Below are 12,161 nucleotides of genomic sequence, written 5' to 3' on the forward strand. Positions count from 1 at the left end.
TCCCAGTTTGGTTTCACAGCAAATACTGCACCTTGTAAAATTCATGATACATCTTGAACCTTTCCACATTTTGCATGTTGCAACTGCATACCTCAATGTATTGAATTGGAATTTTATGTGATAAATCCCGACAAAATGATGCAAAATTGTGAAGTGAAACAAATAGTAAACAGAATTCTCAAGTAATTTTTAGAAATAATAAAGGTTGCAAAAAAATTAATTCAGTGCCTTTACTCACTCTAAAATACAATCTAGTGTAATCTGCCATTCCAAAATTGGAGACTACAGTAGTGACTTTTTTTCATCCACTCTCAAATAGAGGTTGGTTCTCTTAAACACTCCACTAAAAGTTATCAAGCAGATTTTCCTACTTGAGTTCTGAATCTATCCCATATTATTAATGAGTGTTTATCTGACAATTACTGACTGTTTCTTAGATTATTACTTTTCTTGCTTAGCCTGCCAAGTTTAGATGGACAACTATAACCTTTACTTGTGTCATTCTTGGTATACTGCCTTTCTTCTGTTCTATTTTTTTCTTGCTGTTTTTTTCTTTCACTGCACATCTTTTCTTTGAAGAACTACCATGTAATAAGTTTAATAAGTGTAATAAGTTAGGCTTTTTCAATGCTACATAGTATATAGTAGCATTTTTATTCCTATCAAGGAATTTTTGTTTTTTTGGTTCCTAAAATGTGCAGTTTTCTTGAACCTATTTTCACAAAGAAGGTCTTCAGTTCTCAGCTGGAGACACTATATTGTTTACATTTTTTAAGCAAATGCATACTTTGACCCCTACCATTTTTGACAAATAAAGACTTGCTAAGTTAACTTACAATGAAACTATTAAAATGATTAATCTTCTTTTTTCAGGCAGCACATTAAGTAGAAGCACCCTGCCACCTAGTGGACAAACCCAAGAACAACAGCACTGAATCCCATCATGCTTTGCTGTGCCCGCCGACCCAACGCGAGGCTAACTGGCGTTAGCTACCGGGGAGCGGACATGTTGTTCCGTCCTTTCCTAGAATAAACATCGTTTTGACCAGGATTTCGGGAGTTACGGGAGAAGCCAGGTGCATCTGGCAATCATGGAGGCCGTGAACGCCTTTAACCAGGAGGTAAGCTGCACGTTGGGCTTGCTCAGAATCTGAAGTCACCGTGGCTGGTGGATGTGGTCACAGCAGTGCTGTGATGCTGTAGAGCTAACCGAGCAGGTCGGAGTAGGGGGCCTGCTAGCCGTTGGACTTTCTTGGTGTTATTGTGATTGGGTTAATGTTAATGTTGCGCTTCGTCAACTGGGGTGGTGTTACATTGAATAGTAGGATGGTTTACTCTAGTGTAATAAGAAGCCACTCGGCAATATCGGAAAACAGAGTAAACACTGGTACAAGGATCCTCCGTGTTGCTAATGGGAGTGAATTGGTCCCAAACACTGCTGCTCGTAACAGTACGATTAACAAACACACTCTCCAGTTAACACAGTGATACAAACGGACTGCAGGCCTACAAGGGCTTATTGTTGCTAATTTGGAGTAATAAACATGCAAAATGTTTCTTAAAGAGCAGACACGGTAAGTTTCTATGAGGCCTGTTCATGCTGTTGGAAGCCCAGTCAGAACCTGCAGTCTCTGTCATTACATTTACATTTACGCGGTTTTCAAAGCTGGTGCCCATATGCTTAATCAGTTATTCAGGCTCAAATTGACATCCTGCAAGATATTTAGCGTCGAAATTGCTGCCATTCCTGCGATCTTTACAATCTTTGCAGTATTCGCTGTCTCACTGGAAGCAAAAATACAGCTGCAAGAATACTAGGGCATGGTTAAAAGGGCAAATCATAGACTTTATTTTGTCATGTGATGCTGAAAGTGTGGGTTTGTGTGTCAGATTTTATGCATCTCCTTCTACGTTAGATAAGTAGCTATTTTGCTTTCAGATGATGTCTGAGAATATCTGTTCTTTTAGAGGCATTCATTATGAAAAATAAATCAATCATGATATTCTTCTAAAATCAGGATTTTAATACAGTTATGCTTTTCTACAGTTACTTTGAGATTCACACTGTATCACAGAAATGAGTAGAAGTACCACTGTTTTGTAGTACAAAACAGTGGTACTTACACTGTTTAATTATGATTATTTAAACCAGAAAAATCTACATAAAATAATAACAAAATCACGGTTGTAGTAATTTTCTATACATAATAACATTTATTTACTCTTCTACTTTGATAGACATTTAGACTGGTTGGCTCTTCCTAAGTTTCAACACAAGTACTTTTTAAAAATGTATTTATTATTATTGTTATTATTATTTTTAATCTCTTGACTGTATTTCCAAAAAGACAAGTTAATCTTTCTTGAACACAAGAAAAAAGTATTGGTGCCTTCTTTCAGCCAGCTGACCGTCAGTGCTCAGCAACAAGTGAGTTTATTTGTCTCTCTACAGCTTCGTTAAACTCTAATCAGTAACCAAAACTTTTTAAAAACAGAATTAACCCTGGTTAGCCAGTTCAGTTTACAGTGGCCAGTTTTAGAGTTCCTTTTCTGCTTTGGATTTTATCTCTTCAAAGGTGAATCAAGTTAGTAGAAAAAGATGAATATGGTGAGACAAGACATTATGTATTGGATGTTTATGTTGCAGACTGCGCATAGGGACAGTTTAAAGATATGTTGAGATTTTAAAATGTTACAGTTTCTAAATCCCCGAACTATTCAGTGGTGACATTCTAGAGGTTCAAAGTCCTTTTAATGAGTTGCTGCAGAAAAGGTTTGTGTCATCTCAGTTTTCTCAGGCTACCTGAAGTGCAGAATAATGCAGCACTGCCCCTCCCCCACATATTGCACATAGCAAGGCCTAAGGAAAACTTCTACATATTTCCTTTACTTACAAAACAGAGAAATTTAAGTGTTTGGAAACTGGTTGTGAGAAACATGGACGGTTTTGGTGTGAAATCTAAAGTAACACCACTGATGGTTCCCAGTAAGCTGTTGCTGTTTTATTTATTATTATTATTGAGGATATATGATTGGTCCTAGATATTTTATTCATTGATATTGAATAGCAGAAACTCGTTCAGGCTTTTGGCTAACTGTGTTATTACCGTGTCAGTACAAATCTCAACCACTAAACTGATCAGATGGTTTCAGGCCCAGGTAGCTCAGAATTGTTATGTCTTTTATTTGAGAGCCATGTTTAAGAATACATTAAATTCAGAATATTTTTTCTGTTTCATTTTGAAAATTTCAAGCAGTGCGTAATAAAACGTAAACATATTAGTCTCCGTTTACCAACAAAAACTGACAAAAATCGCCACACGAGATATAAAAAAATGTGCGTACTAATCAATAATGACAACAGATAAAGAGATTTTTGAGGAAACAAATTTCTATTTTAGAAAGTTTAATTACATTTAGGTTCACCACATTTCCCTGTAAAGTAATACATGCAATACATCCTTATTTTAGTGCGTCATGTGAAAAACGGATGTACTTCAATAAAACAAGCATGTGACCTGAAATTCTTTTATTTTTGCTCCATTTTGTATTATCCATTCTACTGTTTTATGGTTTCCCATGTCATCTTTTCATTACCTTTTCCACTCTGCAGTTATTCTCCTTGATGGACTCCAACCCTCCTATATCTCGAGCAAAGATGATCTCCATTACCAAATCAGCCATAAAAGCTATGAAAGTAAGTAATAGTTCTTAATGTGCTGTATTTTTTCGTGGTCATGTTTCTGATTTTAAAAATAGGTTTGCATTTCCTTTTGGCTGCATAAAGCTGAAAACACTCATTTGTTCCCTTTTTTTCAGCTCTACAAACATGTGGTCCAGATTGTGGAAAAGTTTATCAAAAAGGTGAGCCTGGTTTTGTTTCAAACTGATTTGAAAAGCATTTCTTTTTCTCAACAATCATCAGTAATTTAAAGGTATTTGTCTCCTTGATCTTGATTCCTTCAGTGTAAGCCAGAGTATAAAGTTGCTGGCTTGTATGTGGTTGATTCCATTGTGAGGCAGTCCAGGCACCAGTTTGGACCAGACAAAGACGTGTTTGGTCCAAGGTTCACCAAAAATATCACAGGAACCTTCGAGAACCTTTGTCTCTGTCCCATAGAGGACCGGGTAAGAGTGGAAAAAATCTTCTGAAAGGCTGGAAAATTTCTGATATGATGCTTCATTTCTTTTCTTTTTTTTTGTTTGTAGAGTAAGATTGTGCGGGTTTTGAACCTGTGGCAGAAGAACGGAGTGTTTAAGATCGAGGTTATTCAGCCACTCTTGGATATGGCTGCAGGTTCTGGCAGTGGTGCTGCTTCCATCACACACACAGAAGAGCCGGGTGAGTTATAATTTGAGTCCTTTTTAAATCCCACATTATAGAAACAGTTTTATCTATAAAGTATTTTTCTGAATGAGCATTCTCACCTTTAAAAACATGTTTGTGCCATTGTCTCATCATTTAGGTTCACCGCCGTCTCCAGCCAAAGAGCCTGTGACCGGAGTATTAGCCAACTCCACCCCAACAGCCGCTCCTCCACTACACAACTCTGACGCCTTTGCTGCTGTAGCACAGCTCTTCCAGTCTTCGCAGGGTCAGCAGGTGTGTTTACACCTATGGAAACCTGACATCGCTTCATTCATTTGCTTTCTGTTTTCATCATGGAAACTTCTGAATCTACTTTATATTTCTTAGCTCCAGCAGATGCTCCAGAACTTTCAGCAGCAGGCGGTTAAGCCTGAAACCAACACTCAGCCTCTTCTGCCGACCGCTCAAATGCCGGTTCAAAGCGTGCCTACTGGCCTGGCTGCGGTTGCTGCTCAGCCTCACCTCTCCTCGCCTCAACCTCCTCCCGTCAACTCCACCCAACCGGTCCAGCAAAAGACAACTTTTGACATGGTGACGGATATTTGCATTCCTTTCTTCAAGTTTTCTCACCTGTACTGCCTTGCAAAGTATTTGTACGCCTTGAACTTTTTCAGTTTTCCGCTAACTTGAATGTAATTTGCTGGGGCTTTTATGTTATTGATAGTCACAAATTAGTGGAGGATGCATGGCTTTAAATTTTTTCACAAATGAACAAACCAACAACATTCTGAATGCACACTTTTCATATTTCTTTTTTCTAATCTTTTGAAAGCCATGCTTACAAAAAGTTCAGTGTTTGGAAATTTGTAATTTTTTTGTAAAACCAAACAAAAAAGAATCGAATTTAGAATTTACAGTTTCATCTGCCTTCCCTTCAGAAGTTGCTTGACCGTTTTGATTATGATGATGAACCAGAAGTTGGAGATGAAACTAAAAAGGATGAAGCCTCCTCACAGCCCCCTTTGTGAGTCCCCACCCTCATTCTGAGTAGAATAGCCTCCACAAATAACATCAAGGAGGAGTAATAATGACACATTTTTCTTATCACAGTATGCAACAACCTCCAGCCTTTCCTCAGCACATGGAGCACTTTAATACACAGATGATGAATATCTCACAAGACATCACACAGCAGGTAGTAACATTGAACTTTCATTGTTCATTTTTATTTTAGTTTTACACCAGATGTTTTAGAGTGTGAACATCAGTTAAGGGAGATGGAAAAGAATTGTATTCTTTATCAAACAAGTGGCTTAAATGTTTTGATGTACTAAAAGAAATTACTGTACAATAGGTCTGACTGATTTTAACTTTTGTTTAAGTTAAAGACTCAAAAAGTATCTTGAGAATTTATTTAAATAGTCAAGTTTTGTCAGTCAGGAATATTTTATATATTTGTTTAATATGACATGATGTTACAACTCATAAATTTAACAGAAACCTTTAAGAAGACAAAACTGAATAAAATCTGAACAAATCTAATTTGTCTTCTGATATAAGACGCAATGATTGGTACTGGATATTAATTACAGATTTCTTCTATAGGTTTCCGTGCCTCCGAACGGCCAGCTACAGGCTGGTGTCGTTCTGCCAGGACAAGGCTACCCTGTTACCATGCCACCGATGGGGCACTCTCTTCCAGGGCACCACATTCCAGGTTCAACTGGGCTTCCAGGCTTCCCAGGGATATACCCTCCTCAAAACGCTGCCCAGCAACAACAGGTAGGTTTCCAGCCATCAGAGGTCATTAGTTATAGCATGAGCAGAGGTAGAGCCATCCAGTTGCAGTGAAACGCTTTTTCCTTTGATTTAAATAAATCATTACAGAGATTAGAAACAGTCTTCAGAATCTTATTTTAGCAATTAACATGTAACGGCTGTGTACTCTCTGTGTGTACTCTCTCTGTAGATTAGATTCAAAGGTTTACAAATGGCTGCCAAAATTTCCTATTTTTAAGTGTGAACTTTAAAAGCCAGAAAATCAAAGTTACAGCCTTTTTGGTACCTGCTCTCTTACAGCCTGAAGTGATGTTCTTCAAAATCATTGTTTTCTTTTTAAATAGATTTGAACAACTTTTAGTTTTAGTTTAGTTTCAGATTTATCTTATTTCTTGACTTCTAAGATAAATTAATAAACCTTAAATATTGATCAAGAATATAACTGGTTTGGTTATATTTGCAATAAGTCACCTTCTGATTCATCAGTTTTTTTCATCTTTTCATCAGGACTCCTCAGTGGATATGGACCATTCATCAATGAGAGATGGCCGGCATGGTCGGCGGTCCCACTCAGGCTCAAGGTAAAGTATAAAATGGATGCTAAGAAGTTTTATGACAATCTGCCAAAGAGAAGTTTCCTGATAATAAAGCTTCTTTTGCCTACACAGATCTCCAAAGAGAAGAAGGTCTAGATCCAGTTCCCGCCCGCTCCCGATGGTCCAGGCACAGGCGATCCCGCTCCAGAGATCGCGCCACCACTCACCTCGCTCTCGCTCACAGGAGCGCCGGGAGAGAGAAGAGAAAGAGAGCGGCGGCAGAAAGGCCTTCCACCGCCCAAGAGCGAGACTCTGAGCAGTGAGTCGTCACCTAGGTTACCTAGGAAATTATTTATCACAGGAATGATTGAAATTTGTACTTATTTCATTTTTCCCTCCTACGATGAAAATAATTTGTTTAAATCTTTTAACTTTTGAAATATTGCGAAATTTGTTCCTTGTTGATGAATTTTTCCTCTTTAGTTTGTAGTACTACACTGTGGGTGGGTCAGCTGGACAAGAGAACTCAACAGCAAGACGTCGCCTCGTTGCTTGAAGAGTTTGGACAGATTGAATCTATAAATGTAAGTCGATTTGTTTGAATCAGATATATTTAATCTTAAAACAGTAATTTGTGCGTTTTATAATTCCAATGTTTTTAACTTAGTTTCTTAGATGTTGATTATGACATGCTTGTGACTGTAGTGCTTAGAGTTGATGTTTGCATTATTAGGTACCTTACCTCTATGCTGTTATCTTTAAGAAATATTGTTCCTTAGTCGTTGTTAAACAGTCCTTGCTCAGTTAATTGGTTTGTCAGACAGGAAAACTTGTTTCTTATATAATTATTTACCATTTTTTTGTTTTTCTCTGTTGTTTTTCAGATGATTCCTCCAAGAGGTTGTGCTTACATTGTCATGATACACAGGCAAGACGCTTACAGAGCACTGCAGAAACTCAGCAGAGGATCGTCAAAAGTTAACCAGAAAGCAATTAAGGTGGGTCTTATTTATTTTGTCTGTGGATATGCCACTGAGAAAAAATTCTGGAAACAAATCTGAATTTAAATCGAATTATTTCCTACCAGATTGCTTGGGCTCTGAACAAGGGTATAAAGCCTGATTTTAAACAGTACTGGGATGTGGAGCTGGGTGTCACCTACGTACCCTGGTCTAAAGTCAGAGAGGACCAGTTGGAGGAGCTGAAGGAGGGAGGAATGCTGGATATGGATACCTTATCACCAGGTTAAAAAAAACAACTAATGCAGGAGAAATGTTTGTTTGAAATGACTGAACACATTTTCTCCTCAATATATACATTTTGAAACTACACGGTTAATTTTATTAAAAAAACTAAATTCACCATTACCATCTGCTAAATTTTTTCAGCTTTATTACTTAGTTTATTTATTGCTATCATGACTGACTTTGCAGACTGGAGCAGCATGAGAAAGACCTTCGACCACCTTGAGGAACCCACACACAATGGCCGTTCTGAGCAACAGCAGCCTGAGGAGATACAAGTGTTACCGATGACTGTTGCAGCTTCTCATCCTGTACAAGTAAAGAACACATAGAATATTTATGGTTTCAAGCCTAAATAGGAGCAAGCAGGCAGTTTGCAAGCAAGGCATGGCTGTTTGCCTGCTCACAGCAGGAAACCCTATTGTTTTTACTGTTTTTCCATTCTTCTTATTATGTTTTTCCACTGAAAGTCATACTGGACCCTACTCCCTGAAACTTACTTCAACTTTTATTTGGTATCCTGGTTCAGTATCCACAACGTTCTCAAATACAAATATTCAGCCACATTCACCTGTAGATGGCACTGTGGTAGTAAATCCATCTTTCAGTTTATAACTCCAAAACCAGAAGTCTCGTTAACAAAATTGATGTGGGCAAAGTTTCTTAGAAAGATTCTCCAACATGTTCTACTGTGCAAAAATTGTGGCTCTGGAATATTTTTCACAAGGGAAGCAAGAAAATTGCATTTGCCAACTCTACCATCAACAAAATTGAAACTTATTACAATATATACTAAGGAATAAACAAAAAGAAAGTTATTGTGGCAATTTTTTATTTTGCCCAATTATGATAGCTGATTAAACATCACTATACACGTCACTACAAAATTACATTGTTCATAATTTTGAAATGATAAAAAAAAAAAAATCCACAATTTCCTTCAAGTACAAACACAATATTGACAATGGCTAGCTAGTTTTTTTCAACTTGTTTTATGGTTGGTTGCAATGAGGGGTCGGGGGGGCTCATTTAAAAAATCTTGAGAAATGTTTCATTTGAGCAATGTTTGTTTTTTGAGTTCTCCCACGACGCATCACACAACGTTTTTCATTTGACAGCGTCCACGATGTGGAATGCTATTCCATTCTTCTTATGTTTCTCTGCTGAAACTTGTACTGCAGCCTACCCTCCAAAACTTTTTACGACTTTTATTTAGTATCCGTGTTCATAATCCACACCGCCACTTGGATATAAATATTGAGCCACATTCACCTGTAGGTGGTGCTATGGTAAGAAATATGTGTTTCAGATTATAACTCCAAATCTAGAAGGCACATTATTTTCAGGACTGTCCTGCATTTGAAACATTTCGGGACAGAAAACCGTGCTGAAAAATTGCCATCTTGGTCGACACGTGCAGATCAGTAGCTATGCCCAGGCAGATGGGAAGTGCATTGGGTGTTGGAACCTCCCGGGTTATATTATAACTGGTTACAGTTATAGTTGAAATTATTATTTTTTTTATATTTTAAATGTTTTTATAATTTATGGTTTAATGGTAGTAAGAGACTCATATGTCAGTCAGTTACTATAGTCCTTCACAAAATGGGTTTTATTTTGCTTATTGTTACCTAAAGTGTACATGACATTGGGCGAATTATCTGCTTATTCTTTTCACAGGTCCCTTCATTGCAGCAGCCAATGATTGCTATGGGTTCCCTTCAACCTCCGGTCTTTCCTGGTCCCATTGGGATGCCTCCACCTGGCTTTGCTCCAGGCATTCCCCTTCCTCCTTTCATTAGACCTGGCTTTAACCCGTTGCAAATGCCCCCAGGTAGCTTTTACTCTTTACAATTGTTTTAAGAACTAGGATGCATGTCTTACACTCTGGTCAGAGTGAATCTTAATGGGTTTCACTACTATATCCCCAGGTTTTCCTGCCTCGGGACCTATGGCCCTCGGTCCACTACTTCCTTCCAAAGGTGGAGTTGATGACCCCCCTCAAGACCCAGCAGGTCAGGGCGCCAAGAAAAATGATGAGGTCCTGGAGGGTCCAAATTTATTTAACCACCAAATGGGACACATGGGTTAGTAATTTTGTTTCCCTTCGGTTTACTAAAGAAACAAAATAATGGGGTTTGAACTATTTAATAACTTAAACTTAGCAATCTTTAACTGCTTGTGGTTTTCTAACAGGACCTCCTGGAGGTTTTCCAGGTGGACCTAATTCTACTGTTGGTCACCCCGTTGGTCTTGTCGGACATCCCGGCGGTCCTCCGGTCGGACATCCCGGCGGTCCTCCGGTCGGACATCCCGGCGGTCCCCCGGCCGGACATCCCGGAGGTCCCCCTGCCGGACATCCCGGCGGTCCCCCGGCCGGACATCCCGGTGGTCCCCCTGCCGGACATCCCGGCGGTCCCCCAATTGGACCTCCAGGTCCAGGTGGACACCCTGGAAACATCCAGTCCCCTCTTGGGGGTCTACTAGGTGCCCGACCTGGTATGATGCCACTCCAGCGCCCTCAGGGTCCACCACCATCACACATGCAACGTTTCCCTCCACCACAAGGGCAAAGACCACCTCACCCCAACGTGCCGCCTGGCCCGCCACAGTTGATACCCAGGGGTCCACATCCTCAAATGATGCGCCACGAGCCGCCACAACCTAAAGGAGGATTTGGGATGCCCCCTCCACATAACATGAGAGGTCCCTTCCCTCGAGGACATGGCCCGCCCCCTCAAGGTCCTGCCCTGTTTACAAGACCGGGTGGTCCTAGAAGCTTCGAAGAGCAGGAGGAAATGGATGACAGACCGCTCAGGAGTGACAGGCCAGGATTCAGGGATCGAGAACAGGAGAGGGACAGAGACTGGGATCGAGACAGAGACAGAGAGAGGGACAGAGGGTTTGGAGGGGGAAGGCGTTTTGGTGATGGAGGTAGAGGAGGGGGTAATGACAAAATGGATGGGCGGGACAGGCTCGGAGGTTGGCAGGAAGATGTAGGGAATTCTCGTGGGGGCGGATGGGAGAGAGACAGAGACCGAGATCGGGACAGAGATAGAAGGGACTGGAGAGAGAGGCGAGGCAGCCTTGATAGAGACAGAGATCGAGGCCGGAATGACGATGGGGAGAGGGACCGAGGCAAAGCGGAGAGCGGAGAAAGAAGTAGAGGAGAAGGAGGCAGCCGGGACAAAACCAGAGCGGCTGAAGTTAAAGCAGACAAACCGAGACGGTCAGAACGACGAGAGAGGACGTCGCGGTGGGATAAAGACGATCGACTGGCTGAACTGGAAAACATGGACAAATTCCGAAGCGCTAACAGCACGGAACAACCTGGTGGGACTCCTCTGTTTACGGTGGAAACTAGGAAAGAGCCAAATGGGGAAGCCACTAAAAAGAAGGAAGAGTCAGAACATTTACTTGCTGGGCCGATTCCAGCTGGTGAAAATGTCCAATCCTCAGAGTCTAAAGAGCCGGCTCAAAATGAGTCCACAGCAACAAAAGAAGAAAAGCATGCAGCAGCATCATAGACCTTCAACCTGTGATTGCTGTGAATGAGAGAAACTCCGAAAAAAGTTTTGTTCACTGTAATAGTCTCAGTTCTAACTAGTGACTGTTCGTCAGATGATCATTGACAGTTCCTGGGCGGTAGCACATCTCCCACCACGTTGTCAAGCAAATGAAACCAGATCTGTTGAAACATCACGTTATGCGTATAATGTGGCCTGGCATTTTGGTTTCATTTTGATCAATAGTTAGATACTTGTTTTTTTATTATCGTAGTTTGTATACAGATGGGGGAAATTATTGTTGTCCCAATTTTATTCATACTTTCATGTCATCACCTGGAGGAAGGAGCTTCTCAACAACAAATTAGTTCTGTTATGGAGTCACTTTTAAAATCTGCAACACTGAAAACTATTGAAATGTACTGTAATGGTGGTGTCAATCTATTCTCCTTATCGCTGCTTATAACATTATCACCACCAAAAGACAGAATCTAATGATTTTAAGAATTAACTAGCTCAAAGGATTTTATTTCTAAGGAAACATTTGACGACATTACCACAAGAGTGTTTACTTTTAAGGCAAAAACAAGAAAAATATATGACTAATCAAAGAAATAGACATGTAGTATTTCAAAACTTTTTCACATATTCAAGAATATAATTTAATGCTACATAAATGAACAATGGCCATTATTCAGCTAGGATATTTCCATCAAAAATAGTTTCCAGAGCTGCAACTATGAACACAGCTATTGAAGGACATCAAAAAAAAAAAGTTTGATTTGTC

The 12,161-nt window shown here is 39.9% G+C and overlaps 1 protein-coding gene across 1 annotated transcript; it reads left to right on the forward strand.

Moving 5' to 3' along the window:
• The first annotated feature begins 964 nt into the window (after positions 1-964).
• On the forward strand, positions 965-12,129 carry LOC129356971 (SR-related and CTD-associated factor 4-like). Its single transcript, XM_055026508.1, is given in 22 exon segments — positions 965-1,121; positions 3,614-3,697; positions 3,820-3,864; positions 3,967-4,128; positions 4,210-4,342; positions 4,467-4,603; positions 4,697-4,900; positions 5,248-5,333; positions 5,420-5,504; positions 5,915-6,091; positions 6,596-6,669; positions 6,757-6,790; positions 6,792-6,834; positions 6,837-6,884; positions 6,887-6,943; positions 7,108-7,208; positions 7,509-7,622; positions 7,712-7,868; positions 8,058-8,185; positions 9,549-9,702; positions 9,800-9,955; positions 10,065-12,129. Coding segments are annotated over 22 exon segments (3,540 nt in total). The 5' UTR covers positions 965-1,091; the 3' UTR covers positions 11,396-12,129.
• The last annotated feature ends 32 nt before the right edge of the window (positions 12,130-12,161 follow it).

This window comes from Poeciliopsis prolifica, unplaced genomic scaffold, assembly GCF_027474105.1.
Source record: "Poeciliopsis prolifica strain line A6 unplaced genomic scaffold, Auburn_PproV2 SCAFFOLD213, whole genome shotgun sequence".
Lineage (NCBI taxonomy): Eukaryota > Metazoa > Chordata > Actinopteri > Cyprinodontiformes > Poeciliidae > Poeciliopsis > Poeciliopsis prolifica.